Source organism: Lepidochelys kempii, chromosome 10 (assembly GCF_965140265.1).
Source record: "Lepidochelys kempii isolate rLepKem1 chromosome 10, rLepKem1.hap2, whole genome shotgun sequence".
Taxonomy (NCBI): domain Eukaryota; kingdom Metazoa; phylum Chordata; order Testudines; family Cheloniidae; genus Lepidochelys; species Lepidochelys kempii.
This window is the reverse complement of record NC_133265.1, coordinates 46,344,499-46,364,067: the sequence shown is the minus strand read 5'-3', so window position 1 is coordinate 46,364,067 and position 19,569 is coordinate 46,344,499. Positions and strand designations below refer to the sequence as shown.

At 47.6% G+C, this 19,569-nt stretch overlaps 1 protein-coding gene across 1 annotated transcript in view; it reads right to left on the bottom strand.

Moving 5' to 3' along the window:
* The window catches only part of ALPK3 (alpha kinase 3), an 88,672-nt gene extending 75,372 nt beyond the window's left edge, over positions 1–13,300 (bottom strand). The window contains exon 1 of the mRNA XM_073363255.1: positions 13,032–13,300. Within this exon, the coding sequence (XP_073219356.1) occupies positions 13,032–13,207 (176 nt within the window). The 5' untranslated portion in view covers positions 13,208–13,300. The remainder of the gene's footprint in view (positions 1–13,031) is intronic.
* Between the last annotated feature and the right edge of the window lie 6,269 nt (positions 13,301–19,569).

Genomic DNA, 19,569 nt, shown 5'->3' with positions numbered 1-19,569 from the left:
AGCAGCTCATTTAAGCAACCTCAGAGGGGGAAGTGGGGGTGCGCGCACACACCTGCATGCCATTGTCCCACAGGTCAAAAGATCTGAGTCGGGCCCACACAAAGTGAAGCTAGGATTTCATTCTCTCTGGTGACAGAAGGTGGGATCTCCTAGATGATTACTTTAGTGCTAGACATAGTCGGATCTGTTTTACTGCACTCTGACACACGATACCGCTTGGCACATGCGAATGGGTTGGTTTAAGATTTCATTTGAACTTTTCTGCCTGCAAGGTTAACTGTACTGGAAACAGAAACATAGGATCAAAAAAATGTAGAGGTGGAAGGGACCTCTAGAGCCATGAGCCAGACTGAACATTTTCCAATCTCTCTACTGTCCAGTAACTACCCTGAATTTTTTTTTTAAGAGACACAAGGTGGGTGAGGTAATATCTTTTGCTGGACCAACTTCTGTAGAGAGAGAGAAGCTTTCAAGCCACACAGAGCTCTTCTTCAGCTCTGGGAAAGGTACCACACAGGTCACAGCTAAATACAAGGTGGAACAGATTGTTTAGCATAAGTAGTTAGCAAATATTCTAAGGGGCAGTGGTTTTCAAACTGCAGATCACGACCCAGTACTGGGTTGCAGAATGTAACACACTGAGTCTCGGCAGCTCTGGTCAGCACTGCCGACCATGCTGTTAAAGGTCCCGTTGGCAGTGCTGCCCGGCTAAGGCAGGTTAGTCCCTACCTGTTGTGACACCATGCTGCACCGAAAGCGGCCCACAGCAGGTTCAGCTCCAAGGCAGGGGGACCACGGAGCTCTGCACACTGCTCCTGCCCCGAACACCAGCTCCACACTCCCAGTGGCCGATTCCCGGCCAATGGGAGCTGGGGGAGGGGACAGTGCCTGCATGCCTCTGCCTAGGAGCCGGACTGGCTACTGGCCACTTCCAGGGCACAGCGCAGTCTGTGGTGCCAGGACAGGCAGGAAGCCTGCCTTAGCAGCCCCGCTGACCAGAAGCTGCCCAAGGAAAGCCTGCACCCCAACCCCCTGCCCCAGCCTTGAGCCCCCCCCAAACCCAGAGCCCTTTTCTGCACCCCAAAACCTTCATCCCCGACCCCACCCCAGAGCCTGCACCCCCACCCAGGAGCCCTGACCCCAATCCCAGCCCAAAGCCCCCTCCCACACCCTGAACCCTGATTCCCAGCCCCACCCTGCAGCCCTCACCCCAACCCTCTGCTCGAGCCCTGAGCCCCTCCCACACCCCAAACCCCTCATCCCAAGCTCCGTTGAGTCACAGGCATCAACAATTTTCTTCAACTGGGTCGCCAGAAAAAGTTTGAAAACCACTGTTCTAAAGGATCATACAAGGTAGGAGTTGCCCATCGACACCTCTGCAGTCTTACCACAAAAGGAGGGAGTTAGTGGGCTACCGATTGTTGTAATAAGCCATAAATCTAGTGTCTATTAAGTCCATGATTTTTAGTGTCTAGCAGAGTTATGAATTTAAACTCCCAAGCTCATCTTTTGAAGTGTTGTATGGGTTTCCTTTGAGGATGAGGACTGATAGGTCAGATACAGAGTGATTGCTTTGTGAAAAGTGTTCATCGACAAGCAATAGGGTATTTGTTTCTTATTTTCCTGTGTGAGTTAATCTGAGAGTGTAATGACTGTCTGGTCTCACCCACATAGTGGTTATTGGAGCATTTAGCGCACTGGATGAGGTACACTGCCACATGCTGTGATATGCATATGCAGGATCCATGAGACTCTTGAAAGGTGAATTGTGGGGGGTGTTGATCACTGTAGCACTGGAGAGCTGTCTGAAGGTTTTCCATCTGTTGTTCTGGTGCCGCTTTGAGTGGGTGTGTCCTGGTCTGTGGGGAGCTTGCTTCTGATGATGAACTTGCCCCTTGGAGAGGCTGCGGGGTGGTTTGAAGGCCAGAAGTGAGGGCTCAGGAAAGATTTCTTTCAGGATGGGGACCCCATTGAGTATGGCAGTGTTGTTTGATGATACCCCACATGGGTTCCAATGTGGGGTGGTAGGGGTGTGAGGTCAGAGGGGTTTTATTTCTGTATTGAAGCAGGTTCTCTCAGGCTATTTAGGCAGCCCGTTCAATGAGGCCCGTTCGTTGTTTGGTGAATGTGGTTTTAAGTGTGCTAAAGTGTATATCCCAGACTTTCTTCGCAGAGCACATTCTGCAGTATCTGAGTGTCTGGCGGTAGATAACTGATTTCTTGGTGTGTTTGTGGTAGTTACTGGATCTATAAAGGTAGGTGTGGTGATCCAGGCATTTCTTGTATATGGTTGGCTGTAGGATTCCATTGTTGAAGCTGATCATGGTGTCCAGGAAGTTGATGCTAGTGTGGGAGCATTCCAGAGAGTTTAATGGACAGGTCGGTGTTGAAGTTGTGGTGGAACTCTGAAGGAGTTTGAGTTGATTTTGTTTGCATTTTGAGTTTAAGACCAAAAAAACAATGAAGCTATCACATACATGTTGTGATCTTAGTCTGCTTTCAAGTATTTCCTGTAATGAAGTATCCCATTTCCTACCAAATATCATGCATCAGCATTTATGTCACAAATGTGCTTACTGCTTCATGCACAGTGATAATTAGTATGGGGCACTACTTTATCGGCAGAATACAGAGAGCTTTACAAGAATTTTTTAGTAGTATCATTCACCATTTTATGGACTGGAATATGAAGGCACCGATGGGTTAAGTGACTTGGCCAAGGTCACAAAGGAAGTGTCAGAATTAGGGCTCAATGAATAGTAGGAGACATTTTCTGAATTGAAAATAATTTCTGCAAAGAGCTTGTAGTGTTTGGTTTGCATCTGACGATTCAAAGTTAAGGTTACTGCAAAGGCTGGAACGGACTCTTGACAGAACACTGTACTGACACAGGAGCTGCATGTTTCAGAGACCATTCTGCATCCCTCCATCAGATGGGAGAAGCCCAAGTGCAGGACATGTTAGTGGGATTCATTCAGAGTCTGTGGCCATCACTTTATTACTGTTCGAAAGGAAGACTAAAATTCACACACACAAGTTGAACTACAATACCCACCTGCGGAAGTGAAGAAACAGATTGATAGAGCCAGAAGAGTTCCCAGAAGTCACCTACTACAGGACAGGCCTAACAAAGAAAATAACAGAACGCCACTAGCCGTCACCTTCAGCCCCCAACTAAAACCCCTCCAATGCATTATTAAGGATCTACAACCTATTCTGAAGGATGACCCAACACTCTCACAAATCTTGGGAGACAGGCCAGTCCTTGCCTATAGACAGCCCCCAACCTGAAGCAAATACTCACCAGCAACCCCATACCACACAACAGAACCACTAACCCAGGAACCTATCCTTGCAACAAAGCCCGTTGCCAACTGTGGCCACATATCTATTCAGGGGACACCATCACAGGGCCTAATAACATCAGCCACACTATCAGAGGCTCGTTCACCTGCACATCCACCAATGTGATATATGCCATCATGTGCCAGCAATGCCCCTCTGCCATGTACATTGGTTAAACTGGACAGTCTCTACGTAAAAGAGTAAATGGACACAAATCAGATGTCAAGAATTATAACATTCATAAACCAGTCAGAGAACACTTCAATCTCTCTGATCACGCGATTACAGACATGAAAGTCGCTATTTTACAACAAAAAAACTTCAAATCCAGACTCCAGCGAGAAACTGCTGAATTGGAATTCATTTGCAAATTGAATACAATTAACTTAGGCTTGAATAGAGACTGGGAGTGGCTTAGTCATTATGCAAGGTAGCCTATTTCCCCTTGTTTTTTCCTACCCCCCTTCCCCAGACATTCTTGTTAAACCCTGGATTTGTGCTGGAAATGGCTCACCTTGATTATCATACACAATGTAAGGAGAGTGGTCACTTTGGATAAGCTATTACCAGCAGGAGAGTGAGTTTGTGGGGGAGGGGGGTGAGAAAACCTGCATTTGTGCTGGAAATGGTCCAACTTAATTATCATACACATTGTAAGGAGAGTGATCACTTTAGATAAGCTATTACCAGCAGGAGAGTGAGTTTGTGGGGGGGGGGATGGGGGGGATGAGAAAACCTGGATTTGTGCTGGAAATGGCCCAACTTGATTATCATACACATTGTAAGGAGAGTGATCACTTTAGATAAGCTATTACCAGCAGGAGAGTGGGGTGGGAGGAGGTACTTTTTCAGGCTTTGTGTGTATATAAAAAGATCTTCTACACTTTCCACAGTATGCATCCGATGAAGTGACTTGTAGCTCACGAAAGCTTATGCTCAAATAAATTGGTTAGTCTCTAAGGCGCCACAAGTACTCCTTTTCTTAATGCTAGAAGAGAGAGGCACAACCAAGTAATAATACCTAGTTCTTATATAAAGCTTTTCATCACTAGATCTCAAAGAGCTTTATAAAGGGGGTCAGTTTCAGTCTCTTCCCACACACTGATTCTGGACCAGCTCACAGGTGCACAGCACTTGACCACTCACGATATAGCTAGTTGATATTGGCAGGTCTCTTCAGAAGAGGCCTGAAAATGCAGCCCAGTCATGGACCGGGGCCTCCTTGTGCTGGGTGCTACACAAACCCAGAAAAAAAGAGAGGTCTCTGCCCTAAAAAGCTACTATCTAGAGACCATCTCATGAAGAGTTATTTATGCTTTCGGAGCAACTAATGGTCCCGCTACCTTTCCAAGATTGGGACATTGTCCAGACAACATCAGCACACCGAAATCCCCACATCCCATAATAACAAGGATGTTAAGGCCTTCCTTGAACTGGTTTCTTGGCAAACATTTACTGACAAAGCAAACTCTTTAAGGAGCTTACAAAAGCCAAACCATCCAAGAAGGAACTTCTATAAAATAAGGAAGCGGAGCATGCTTTTCAGGAACTAAATGGATGCCCATGTTCTCAGCCTGTTGTATTACAGCCAGATCTTTCACCTTCACTTTATAGTATACGCTGATGCACGACATGTAGGTCTGGGAGCAATTGCTGGGTCAGAAAATCAGAGAACTTAGAAATTCATTCCATATGCTGGGTGATAGTAGCATCTCTCTGAGCTGGTCTACAATGGAAAAGAAAGGTTTCAGAGTAGCAGCTGTGTTAGTCTGTATTCGCAAAAAGAAAAGGAGTACTTGTGGCACCTTAGAGACTAACAAATTTATTTGAGAATAAGCTTTCGTGAGCTACAGCTCACTTCATCAGATGCAAGAAAGTTATCCAAGACAAGGCTAAGAGAGGTGGCATAAATATAAAGGGAAGGGTAACAACCTTTCTGTATACAGAACTATAAAATCCCTCCTGGCTAGAGGCAAAACCCTTTCATCTGTAAAGGGTTAAGAAGCTAAGATAACCTCGCTGGCACCTGACCAAAATGACCAATGAGGAGACAAGATACTTTCAAAGCTGGAGGGGGGTGGGGGGAAGAGGGAGAAGAAAGGGTCTGTCTGTCTGTGTGATGCTTTTGCCGGGAACAGATCAGGAATGCAGCTCAGAACTCCTGTAAAAAGTTAGTAAGTAATCTAGCTAGAAATGCGTTAGATTTCTTTTGTTTAATGGCTGGTAAAATAGCTGTGCTGAATGGAATGTATATTCCTGTTCTTTTGTCTTTTTGTAACTTAAGGTTTTGCCTAGAAGGATTTTGAATCTGATTACCCTGTAAGGTATTTACCATCCGGATTTTTACAGAGGTGATTCTTTTACTTTTTCGTTAATTAAAAGTCTTCTTTTAAGAACCTGATTGCTTTTTCATTGTTCTTAAGATCCAAGGGTTTGGGTCTGTGTTCACCTGTACAAATTGGTGAGGATTTTTATCAAGCTTCCCTAGGAAAGGGAGTGTAGGGCTTGGGGGGAAGATGTCTCCAAGTGGGCTCTTTCCCTGATCTTTGTTTAACACGCTTGGTGGTGGCAGCATAGGGTTCAAGGACAAGGCAAAGTTTGTACCTTGAGGAAGTTTTTAACCTAAGCTGGTAAGAATAAGCTTAGGGAGTCTTTCATGCAGGTCCCCACATCTGTACCCTGAGTTCAGAGTGGGGAAGAAACCTTGACAAGGGGCTAGATCCATAAAGGGACAATGCCAAATGCCAACTCCTATGCACCCTGCCACCTACTGATATTGTCAGCCCTGAGTTAGTCACCCAAATTCCTCACACAAAGCACTGGGAGAGTTTGTTTATTTCTATGCTGCCACCAGTGGTGGCAGCATGTAGAGTATGCATAGCTACCTGCTGCAGTGAAAAGTGGGCTGCATCCATACTGCAGTGTGTAGCTACAAGCAGCAGTGAAAGGCTCTCACAGGAGGGAGCTGCTGGAGCCTTTCCCCACTGCCAGAGTCCTTCCCTATGGTGGGGAAAGGCTCTGGCAGTGGGACACTAGACTTATAAAAATAGCAGTGTAGGCAGGGGAAGCACTGCTTGGCCACGTGCAGAGCAGTGTAGGGTATGTACCCTAAGGGTTCAGATGTGTCTTTAATCTCCTCGCCTAAGCAGTGCCTCACCATCTACATTGCTATATACACCCATGGTAGTTGGTGTGCCATCTATGTACTCTACAGGCCACCGTAAGGCGTGCTCAGTGTGGACGTATCCTTGGGCACCTTTCGGGAGCCAGCACACTGAGTGGGAATCTGTCTAAGCCAGCCAGGACTGACATGCAGAGAAAAGCGTTGGGACTTCAGTCCCAGCTGCTTAAGTGCCTGTCTCACAGGCGGGAGGGAGACCCCGAACTCTGTCCAGGATTCTTAGCCATCAACCTCTCCTGCAGTAAGAAATCTCGGCCAGATCAGTCATTTCTCACAACCAGAAAGGGGAACCCCACCCCGTTACAACCGATAGCCCAGTGCTAGGGCACTCAGCTGGGATGTGGGAAACCCATATTCAAATCCCTGCTCTGGCTGATTTGGAGCAGGACTGGAACTTGACTGTACCACGTCCCAGGTGAGTGCCCTGACCAGCGGGCTACAGATTCAAACTCTTTCTTGCTCTTGCGTAATGAATATTTATAGAGTCGAAGGGCTTCAACAAGAGAAACAGAGCACCACCCCAAAATATCCAATAGCCTGGTAATCAGGGTGCTCACCTGGGAGATAGGAGACCTGGGTCCAAGTCAGCCAGAGCAGGGATTTGAATCTGGATCCCACTACCCAAGTGAGTGCTCTAACCATTGAGCTACTGGATATTCTGGGGACACACCCATCCACCCAAATATTCCCAATCTCTGAGGCCTGGTCCAGGTCTAGCCCTTCTTAATACTGCAAATCACTTGGCTTTGGCAATGAGTAAGTTAACTCCCAAATAAATATATTTTACCAGTTTAAAATGTGCTCCCTTTAAGTTTCCTGTGACACTCCCTTGTTCTTGTATTGTAAGAAAGGTCAGAGACTACCCAGGTTATGTATTTGCTTATTCATTTCCTCTAAAGTAAGCAGTTCTTCCCAGTCTCTACTCATGTAGAAGTCTGCATGCATCTCATGCTCAAATAAATTGGTTAGTCTCTAAGGTGCCACAAGTACTCCTTTTCTTTTTGCGAATACAGACTAACACGGCTGTTACTCTGAAACCTGCATGCATCTAATGATTTTCACCATCTTACGCCCCTTCTAATTCTCTGGAGTGAGGGTGCGGAGAACTGCATGCAGCGTTCCAGGTCAAGGGACACCCCTGATTTATATATAATGGCATTGTACTGTCAGTGTTATCTATTCCTTTCTTTAAAGCATAACATCTAGTTTGCTTTTTTAACTACCACAGTGAAGTTACCCGAAGTTTTCCTTAACATGGCCACAGTGATGCCCAGGGAGTTTGCCTGAGTGCCTACAGTTAATTAAGAACCCAGAAGCGTTGATCAGTAATTCAGATATGCATTACCTAGCATGTGTCAATATTGCATTCTGTCTGCTATTTTGCTCTTCACTCACCTAACTTTTTAGGTCCTTCTGAAGTTCCTTAGTCTTATCTAGATTGGACTAACTAAATAGCGGTCATCTACAAGCGATACAGCATCATGGCTCACTCCCTTTTCAATCTTGTTAGGGCGCAGTCTTTAATTACATGATTGCAAACTATTTACTCCCCACAGTACCTTGCTTTATTCAGTCTCTGACCCTGTACTACAGAAGACAAGGGAATTTTGCCATCAACTTCAATGGGAGCCAGGTCAAGCCCTCAGTGCACAGGATGGACAGTGCTTAGGGAATGAATCAGGGCTGTATAGTGAGGGAGACTGTTGGCTGTAGGATCCCTGCCTCATTTGTTGCAGAAATAAGGTGTGTTGGGAAGGAGGCAGGTGATTTCAGGGAGAAAGGATGGTTGTGTGGTTAGGGCAGTTGCATGCCATCAGCAGCATTGGATTTTCTCTTTGCCACAGAGTTCCTGTGTGATGCTGGACAATCCATTTAAACCAAAGTTTTCCCAAGTGGTCACTAATCGTGTGTGCCTCATTTTCTTAGGTGCCCAACTTGAGGCCTAACTTGCAGAAATGAGAAGCACTCGCAGCTGCAAAAGTCGACTGACTGGAGCTGTGCTTTGAACATACGAAGTTCTCTGGGAAAAAAAACCAGGCCCTAGGCACCTCATGTTGGGCACCCAAAATAAAACAAACAAACCACCCCCACCAAATCAATGAATGATTTATACATCATTTCTATTTCCAGCTCCCAGCTATAGATGGAGGATAATACCACCCCCTCACCAGAGTGGTGGTAAGAATAAATTCATTAATGTTCATAATGTATTCAGATACTGTGGAGACAGCCACCATAAAAATGAAGAAATTAATTCTGTATTCAGGTCTGGTTTTGGAGGGTGTGCAATATATCTAGCCTGAGATCATACTGAATGACGGGAATAATAAATACTGAACAGCTAGCCACTCTGTGAGCACCATCTGTCCTGTGCACTGGGTGAGGCAGCAGTCTTGTGGAAATAACAGCATGTGATCATGTAATTAGAGAGTGCATCATAACACAAACTGTGCAGAGTAGGGTGCCCAGGCAACCCTAATTCTGACACTTCCCAACTTTTGAGCTCCTGACTGTCCAATCTTCATGCTCTTTTGATTTTTCTGTATATAATTGGTAGATATTTACTGCCGCCAACCCCAGAATCCTTGGGGCACCATTAGCCTTTTGCCATGCTGAAAACTGACCACTGACCGTGTCTCTTCACTAGAAAATAGATGTGTTCTTAACTCACGTTAAAATCCCAGTGAAAGCAAGCGAGTCTGTAGTCTTCATGTGAATTAAAGTTTACCTTGACGTGCTACTGTGTGAAAACTACCAACAGCCTTGTCTTCACTAAGAATTACCTCAAGTTAGCTATCTTGAGTTAGCTAGCACAGTGACACATCTTTTTTCCTAGTGAAGAAAAGGCTTTATTCCTACTGCTTTAGCCCGTTTCTAATCCAGGACAGTAGTTTACATCTCTCTCCTCATGACTACCTAGGCTATGTCAACACCCCTTTTTAGCAGTAAAATTATAGTGAGATGATCACACACACACTCCCTGTGAAATCTTAGTGGAGGCAAGGCACAGGTAGTTAACTGAAGTCAATACTGTCTCCCCCTCCACCAACAGTTGACTTTACCTACCTATACTGCAGTAAACCAAGAGCATGTCTTCACTAGCAATGTGAAAGCGCTGAGTAGCGGCATAGCACTGGGAGAGAGTTCTCCCAGCGCTATAAAAAAAACAACCCACCTCCACGAGGGGCGTAGCTACCAGCGCTGGTGCACTGTCTACACTGGCACTTTACAGCACTGAAACTTGCAGCACTCGGGGGGGAGGTTTACCTGAGCGAGAAAGTTGCAGCGCTGTAAAGTACCAGTGTAGATAAGCCCAAATAGAGGACCTTGTCTCCATGAGGGATTTTACAGCAAGATAACCATCTGAAGTCAGCTCAACCTGTAAAACCACAGGTGTTTTGACAATGAAGACCTATCCCTAGTCTTCTTACTAGCAATTGTGAAGAACTGTCCAAGACTTTTTCACAGTCCAAATACATTAGAGCAATCAGCTCTCCTTTATCCAGTAAAGTTGAAAGAATTCTAGCAGATTGCAAAGGCATGACTTTTTCCTTTATTTTAGTTATCACACCAAGGAAGCCTCACAGATCTGTAATTCTCCGGTCCCCCTAATTCATTTTCTTCCCACATTATAGAATGAAAATATTATACCTATTTCTCTGGTATAGTAACTGTTTTAAATGAGACTGCAAATATTTGGTATCTGCTCAGCCACTTCATTCTTAAATTCATTCAGAACTCTGGCATGTATTATCTGGTTTTGATGACTTGTTATTCTGCTATTTATGACTTTGTTCCAATACCTCTTTTTGACACTTCATTCTCTTAGTACCTCTTTATTACCCAAAAAGTATAGGTTTGAGGTAGGTACCTCTAGCATCCTGTGTGGCAAAGACTGATGCAATTTGTCCTCTCTGCACTGTTCTTATCCCACTTAAGTGCTTCTTCACTCCCTGTGAAGAATTCTCACAAGATTAAATTAAATATTGAATTAAAATTCTCACAAGATTCCTGCTTCAAATGCATGAATTTGTTTTATGTATAAACAATTGCTCTTCAAATTCCCTCAGCACCTAATTTTCAACTCGTATTTTTACTCCTGTAAAATGTAGCAAACAATTACTTTCTTTCCAGTGAATTAAGACAATTGTTTGCCAACTTCTACTGGCCCCTTCATAACATTCATAGGTTGCAAAGATGAGGTTTAATGCATAATTTGGCCTGCAGGGTATTGATTAGAGTCTGGACACGTGAGAAGCAGAGAACCCAGTGTCAGTCTCAGAGCCCAGGCTGAGTTTGTAAGGATTGCAGATGATTTTACCTGTAAGCAGAGCAATTCTGACAGTCATTGAGAGACAAATGACCAGAACATCATGACACTTTTCACTCTTCTGCCAAGAGCATTTAAGGAGCAATTGCTGGACACAATCAGATTTCCAACCCACTAACCCAGTGTCTAAGCTGCCATTTTTTGGCAAGACTCAAGACACTACTAAAGAGCCAACTCCAGTAGTAGCTGCCTTTCACCCATGACCTGGAGCCCTCTCCCACGGGCTGTAGAGCGGGACACAGCTCTTTGATCACACTGATCTCCTCAGCCATGGGCAGCAGGCACATCTCTGTGCTCATTACTGGACATATGTACAACATTTGATACTGTGAATCACAGGTTACTGCTATGCAACTTTAGGGACTTTGTGGCATACATGTATCACTCCACCATATAGTGGGCCCAAGCTACCAAAGGAATCTCCTCCTCTCCATCACAGAAGCCTTGCAAGAAAACTGCACCCCTCAGGTACAATGGAGCTGTCATAACAAGACTAGGGTGACCAGAGAGCAAGTGTGAAAAAACAGGACATGGAGTGGTGGGTAATTGGTGCCTATGGAAGGCAAAGCCCCAAATATCAAAACTGTCCCTATAAAATCAGGACATTCTAAACAAGAATGAGATTCCAGAGAGCAGGAGGGAGAGCTTATTCCAGATACAAATCCAACCTCCTGCTCCTCAGCTTTCCACCAGCAATGAAACCAGAACACCACTCACAGGAGTTACCCCTCCCAACCTGAGACTGAAGCAGAGGGCAGCAACAATGCACTTGCTTCTCTTCTCATAAGGAGCACAGATTCCAGGAGGCAGATTGGGTACCTGAGTTTGCAAAGTCAGCCCTCAGTTTGTGTAAGCAGCTTGCCCAGTCACCCGGGAAATCTGTGACAGAGCTAGGATTGTCACACCAAATACAAGCTCATTCTTCCTCTCTTGAGGATCACTGCCAGCCAGTGCCCTTGCGTCTCCTAAGTGCAAAGCTATGTGTTGTTCCAAAGGACTGTTCTATCATTCAGAAACAAGTGCCTCATCGGAATAATGCCTCTCCACTGTGGGCCCTAAAGTGTCATTCTTTTTATTGATTTATAAGTCATCCATCAAAGTATATTACTAGGTGCTTATACAAGAGTTACAACAAACCTTCCCAAGTTCCACACAAACTCAGCAACTGTTTGGGGGTCAGGGGAATGGGGAAAGGGACCCACTTTAGGTAGAAGAGAAGCACTGGGCTTTTGGGCTTTTCTGCCATTACATTTCCCATTACAGTTAGAAGGAGCATGCTACTGCTCTTCTGCTTCCTACAATATTCATTGCTATTGCCCACTGATGCCATTTGTGTTTCTGTGTTAGTTACCTGGGTGTAATGCACAGTGCGAGCTCACCCACACTTCAGGGCAAGCCTTGATAATAGCATTCCCTACCAATAGTACCTAAACTGGTTGCCAGAATGGCTGGCAGTTACACAAACACACTCAGGGAAATTCACAAGGGGAGAGGCGAAATGACCCAAAGCCACACACAGGGCACACACACATCAGACCGTCTGGATTACCCATTTCCAGAAACGGCCCCAGCACTGAGTCCTACACACCAGCCCGGCTTTCTTCAGCTGGCCTTAGCCCCAATCCTGCACCTGGGCCAGTTACCAAGGGAACTTCCCTAGGGGACAGGCTCCGGCTGTACCCTGGCTAGTCCGGGCTGGGCTGGGAGGGCACAGGTGCCCTAGAGGAGACAAAGCACTGGGGTTTGGCCAGCACTGACCCTGGATCCGACACGTGGGTGCTCCTCTAAGGGCGGCCCTCTCCACCGCGGGAGCCTTGGCTGCTGCCCCACGTGCCAGGGACCCGACAGGCGGCAGTCCCTGCGCCCAGCGTCCTTCAGGCCCGAGCTACGCCAAGCTGCAGCTGCGGGGCGCAAGGAGCTTCAGGGCCAACGCCAGGCCTCCCCCGCAGCCACAGCGCCCGCCCGCGGGGCCCCCGGCGCCTTAGCCCACCCCCGCCGCCCCCACCGGCCTGGCCCGCAGCCCTGCTCTTAGACACCTCCAGCCTGGCACCCAACCCCTTCCCCGGCCCCGCCACCCAGTTGCCCCCCCGCCCCGCCCCGCTGCTCGGACCCAGCCCCGCGTCGGGGCCGGGGCTCCCGCCAAGCCTAGCGCCCAGACCCCCGGCCGGCCCCCACCTGTTCTCTGGCCGGATGCTGAGCAGGTAGCTGCGGCTGTCGGGCCGGGCGCTCCAGCCGGGGCCCTCGCCCTCCTCGCTCTCCGCCCCGGGGCTGGGGGAGCTGCTGGGGCTGTAGAGCGAGTAGCGCCCGTTGCCCGAGTAGGAGCGGCTCAGGGGTCTCCGGCGGGAGCCCATCTCCACCCGGCGGCGCCCGCCCTCCCGGAGCCCCGACGACAGGGGGACTGCGCGTCCCGGGACGCGCTGGGGGAGCGGGCTGCCCGCGGGGCGGTCCCCGACCTATCCTGCGCCCCCGGCTCCCTGCGTAGCGCCCGCCCCGCTCCATCAGCGGCTATTTTTAGACACCAGCGCTTCTGTCAGCATTTCCAGGCCCCAGGCGCCGCGCCCCACCGCACATGGGGCTGTCACTCACTCGGAGCCGGACAGCCTGGGGCACCCCGCAGCCGGGTTCCGGCACCGGGATCTCCCAAACCGAGCACCTGCAGCCCCGCACTGGGACATTGGGCACCAGGACCCCACGCCCGGGATCCCCGCACTGGGACACTGGGCACCAGGACCCCTGCACCGTGACCTCCCGCACTGGACACCGGGATCCCCATACTTGGACACTGGGCACAAGGACAGCCCGGAACCCTGGCTCCAGAACCCGCCCCCCACCCCAGACTAGGAACTTCTTCAGGCAGGCCATCGGGAGCCACCTTACCATGATCCCCTTACATCCAGGACCAAGTCCCTCTCAAACCTCAGCATGCCACTGGGACCCCCAGCCACTTCATCACAACCTCCTCTTCCCAGCCCCATTCCTCCCAGGCACCATGACTCCCCTCCTTTGCCACAGCACTGGGGTCCCCCCCAGGCACATACTCCGAGCCCTGCTTGGGTGCCAAGCTCCACGCACACTCCTCTAACTGCCTGGACACCAATATCCTCCTCCCATCCCAGCTGTGGGAACTGGGACCCCTCCCCACCCAGGCACTGCTTTCGACCACCTCCTGTCCCTCTCCTTGTCTGCGCCCCAGGATTCTTTTCCCCTTCGCCCATCCATCCCTTCACCTGGGCCACAGGATCACCCTACTCCCCCTCTCTGCTCCCCAGCACTGGGGATCTCCCATGACCTTCCCGCTGTAATAAGGGTATAAGGCTGAATTGTATTGTCTGGTCCCAGGCACATGACCTGGTTGGAGTGACAAGGTTATTACCTCATCACATGACAGGGTCAGGGTCCATTGTCTCCCATGGTTCCTGTTACATTTATCAAATGAGGCTACAGCCTAATGCCAGCTAACCCAGCCCCGTTAGCCGGCCAATGACTGCTCTCTCTGACAGGTTTCAGCGTAGCAGCCATGTTAGTCTGTATCCGCAAAAAGAAAAAGGACTATTAGTCTCTAAGGTGCCACAAGTACTCCTTTTCTTTTTGCTCTCTCTCAGCCTCCCTGGCTTTCTGACCTCCAGGCCACTTCTCAAAACAGTGCCTTCTGCAGTGGGTTGTAGGGATTTCCCTACACCCCCAGAATTTCCCCAAATAGCCCCCCCCCCCCAGTGGTCAACTAGTAGTTATGCAGTGTTGTCAATTTAGTCATTGGAAATTTGAATTGAAAATGAAACATTAATACACACTTTAAAATATATATATATAGTATATGATAAAATAGGTGTACCTGAAAAAGTGTAATAGGTTTGAAAGTATGAACAAAGACTAGCTTCTTCACCCAGCTCTTGTTTTTTCTGACAATGTTGGCACATTTGTTTTGGCAATGTTGGCCAACCTTATAATTTCAAATTATGATTTGTAAGCAAGGTCTGAATGAACTCTCTCCCCTGACAGCTAGTGATGAGCCGGGGGAGTGGGGGAAGGCTTCAGGACCAGACTGTATTTACATGAACTCACCTACTCGTCCTAGATATCCAGCAGACAGAACTGTGCTGCCCAGGTGATCAATTTTGGCTGGTGTTGGGATACAAATCATTTTAGTATTGAATGTGTGTGTGGGGGGGTGTCATGAAATGTTGTTATCCTTATTGTAGGAGTAAAGGGCAACAGAACTGTGCTTAGCCTGTCCTGATTGAGAGGGGTCATCCTCAATTCTTAATTTTTGCCAGGGCAGAGCCCCAGCACCTCTAGGCTTGTCAGTTCATAGCCCGGAGACCTGTGGGCTTGCCACATCAGTTTTGCAAGTAAAAAAAACTTGCTTGAGCCCTGTCACCTCTTTCATTACAAATTAAGCACTGGTCACCCTCAGCTGAACTGCACTTGCTAAGCAAGGGGTTTGGATGGCAGATCCCAGTGGAAAGAGTTGGGGGGACGGGACAGGGGTTTTGCTTGGTGGTGTGGTCTGTGCCGAAGAGTCACAGGCACTATTTGACTTGCTCCTCTCCCCTATGTAAAGATAGAACTTATTAGACTCTATAGAGAATCTTTTTTATTTTGTTAAGTGGTCACTAGAGCTGAAATCACTAATAATCAGGTCTAAGTGCTTAGACCTCCTGCAGGACAGCATGTCTGTGGAAAAGACAGCCCAGCCTGCACTCGCTGTGAGGTTCCCCCACTGAGAGCTGAAATCACTGAGAGCTGGGTGGAACCTCAAGAGACCGACTCACAGAGGTCACAGTGGCAGCAGAAGGAGATGGCACAGGGCCAGCGGCAATGGAGTGGTGGAGTGAATTGTGGCATGACAAACAGCAGCCAGAGTAAGCAGCCGGAACAAGTGGCAAGCAGCTGGAGGAATGAGCAAGGTGCAACTCATGTGAAGGGAGGTGGGAGGTGAACTCATGCGAAAGCACCTCTGAACTGTGGGTCTTCACTGACCAAGGACAACAACTACGTGTGGGGTGTAGTAGAGGGAGAAGGGAGGGACATATTAAAGGAACATTTGTTTGTTGGGCTGTGTTTTACTGACTTTGCTCCAGAATGCTAGATTTGTGTCTAAGAAACTTATATAAATATACATTTCCTAGTAGGCCAAGATTTTTTTTAAAAATGCATTATTTGCCAAGATCATTATCTTGAGAGGTTGTTATCTTGTGGAGTTTCTGTACTAAACATTATAATTAATTTTACATAAGAATGGCCATATTGGGTCAGACCAATGGTCCATCTAGCCCAATAATCTGTCTTCCAACAGTGGACAATGCCAGATGCTTCAAAGGGATTTAACAGAACAGGGCAATTTATTGAGTGATCCATCCTCTGTCATCAACTCTCAGCTTCTGACCAGCAGAGGCTCTCAGAGCACAGTGTTGCATCCCTGCCCATCCTGGCTAATAGCCATTGATGGACATATCCTCCATGAACTTATCTAGTTCTTTTTTGAACCCTGTTATAGTTTTGGCCTTCACAACACCCCCTGGCAAAAAGTCACACAGGTTGACTGTGTGTTGTGTGAAGTAGTATTTCCTTTTGTTTGTTTTAAACCCGCTGCCTATTAATTTCATTTATCCCTAGTTCTTGTTTTATGTGAAGGAACTTATTCACTTTCTCCACACCAGTCAAGATTTTATAGACCTGTATCATATCCCCTCTTAGTTGTCTCTTTTCCAAGCTAAAAAGTCCCAGTCTTTTTATTCTCTCCTCATATGGAAGCTGTTCCATACCCCTCATCATTTTAGTTGCCTCTCTCTGTACCTCTTCCAACTCCAACAGATCTTTTTTGAAATGGGGCAAACCAGAACTGCACTCACAATTCAAGGGGTGAGCATACCATGGATTTATATAATAAAAGTGGAGGAGCTTGGTTTGCTACACCGATTAGCAAAGCCAATGCTGACAAACTATGTGGAAAGGCTGCAAAAACACCAATTCTCTGGACTGCATTGACATGCAGAAAACCTTAAAAGCCAATCATTGTCAAAGCCAACTTTAGAAGTACTTAATGAGGCTGTTAAAAATGCTGGAGACTGTTTATTCAAACAAACGTGGCGGTCACATCATACTTTCTCTTTAAGCAAGAGACATCACACACTACAAACTGGAGGCCAATGTTAAGTGCATTGTCATTTGTTCATCCTGAAGTTGGACACTTGTTCCAACCAAGACCAGCAAATGCTCACTATCTTTCTGCAAGAAACTCAACTGACTGATTAGAAGCATGCAGTGCAACAGTGAAAGACTCAGCAGTTGAAAAAGTGAAGAACTCTCCCACCTCATTCTAAAAATGTGCATATATGGCTGATGAATGAACCGATGCAAATGGGTGTCAAGTATTAAGTCACTGCGTAGGTTATCTTGATGTCTGTGGTAAGCCAGTAGATGAATTTCTAGATGTTCTGGTATAGAAGACAAATCGGCTGCATTTCTGACAACTCACGTCTTAGTCCTGGTCTACATTAAACCCTGGTCTACACTAGGACTTTAGGTCGAATTTAGCAGCGTTAAATCGATGTAAACCTGCACCCGTCCACACAATGAAGCCCTTTATTTCGACTTAAAGGGCTCTTAAAATAGATTTCTTTACTCCACCCCTGACAAGTGGATTAGCGCCTAAATCGACGTTGCTGGCTCGAATTTGGGGTACTGTGGACACAATTCGATGGTATTGGCCTCCGGGAGCTATCCCAGAGTGCTCCATTATGACCGCTCTGGACAGCACTCTCAACTCAGATGCACTGGCCAGATAGACAGGAAAAGAACCGCGAACTTTTGAATCTCATTTCCTGTTTGGCCAGTGTGGCAAGCTGCAGGTGACCATGCAGAGCTCATCAGCACAGGTGACCATGATGGAGTCCCAGAATCGCAAAAGAGCTCCAGCATGGACCGAACGGGAGGTACGGGATCTGATCGCTGTTTGGGGAGAGAAATCCGTGCTATCAGAACTCCGTTCCAGTTTTCGAAATGCCAAAACCTTTGTCAAAATCTCCCAGGGCATGAAGGACAGAGGCCATAACAGGGACCCGAAGCAGTGCCGCGTGAAACTGAAGGAGCTGAGGCAAGCCTACCAGAAAACCAGAGAGGTGAACAGCCGCTCTGGGTCAGAGCCCCAAACATGCCGCTTCTATGATGAGCTGCATGCCATTTTAGGGGGTTCAGCCACCACTACCCCAGCCGTGTTGTTTGACTCCTTCAATGGAGATGGAGGCAATACGGAAGCAGGTTTTGGGGACGAAGAAGATGATGATGAGGAGGAGGTTGTAGATAGCTCACAGCAAGCAAGCGGAGAAACCGGTTTTCCCGACAGCCAGGAACTGTTTCTCACCCTAGACCTGGAGCCAGTACCCCCCGAACCCACCCAAGGCTGCCTCCTGGACCCAGCAGGCGGAGAAGGGACCTCTGGTGAGTGTACCTTTTAAAATACTATACATGGTTTAAAAGCAAGCATGTGAAAGGATTACTTTGCCCTGGCATTTGCGGTTCTCCTAGATGTAGTCCTAAAGCCTTTGCAAAAGGTTTCTGGGGAGGGCAGCCTTATTGCGTCCTTCATGGTAGGACACTTTACCACTCCAGGCCAGTAACACGTACTCGGGAATCATTGTAGAACAAAGCATTGCAGTGTATGTTTGCTGGCATTCAAACAACATCCGTTCTTTATCTCTCTGTGTTATCCTCAGGAGAGTGAGATATAATTCATGGTCACCTGGTTGAAATAGAGTGCTTTTCTTCAGGGGACACTCAGAGGAGCCCATTCCTGCTGGGCTGTTTGCCTGTGGCTAAACAGAAATGTTCCCCGCTGTTAGCCACAGGGAGGGGGGAAGGTTGAGGGGGTAGTCACGCGGTGGGAGGAGGCAAAATGCGACCTTGTAACGAAAGCACATGTGCTATGTATGTAATGTTAACAGCAAGGTTTACCCTGAAAGAGTGTAGCCACTGTTTTATAAAATGTGTCTTTTTAAATACCGCTGTCCCTTTTTTTTTTCTCCACCAGCTGCATGTGTTTCAATGATCACAGGATCTTCTCCTTCCCAGAGGCTAGTGAAGCTTAGAAAGAAAAAAAAACGCACTCGCGATGAAATGTTCTCCGAGCTCATGCTGTCCTCCCACACTGACAGAGAACAGACGAATGCGTGGAGGCAAATAATGTCAGAGTGCAGGAAAGCACAAAATGACCGGGAGGAGAGGTGGCGGGCTGAAGAGAGTAAGTGGCGGGCTGAAGACAGGGCTGAAGCTCAAATGTGGCGGCAGCGTGATGAGAGGAGGCAGGATTCAATGCTGAGGCTGCTGCAGGACCAAACCAGTATGCTCCAGTGTATGGTTGAGCTGCAGCAAAGGCAGCTGGAGCACAGACTGCCACTGCAGCCCCTCTGTAACCAACCGCCCTCCTCCCCAAGTTCCATAGCCTCCACACCCAGACGCCCAAGAACGCGGTGGGGGGGCCTCCGGCCAACCAGCCACTGCACCACAGAGGATTGCCCCAAAAAAAGAAGGCTGTCATTCAATAAATTTTAAAGTTGTAAACTTTTAAAGTGCTGTGCTTAAAGTGCTGTGTGGCATTTTCCTTCCCTCCTCCACCACCCCTCCTGGGCTACCTTGGTAGTCATCCCCCTATTTGTGTGATGAATGAATAAAGAATGCATGAATGTGAAGCAACAATGACTTTATTGCCTCTGCA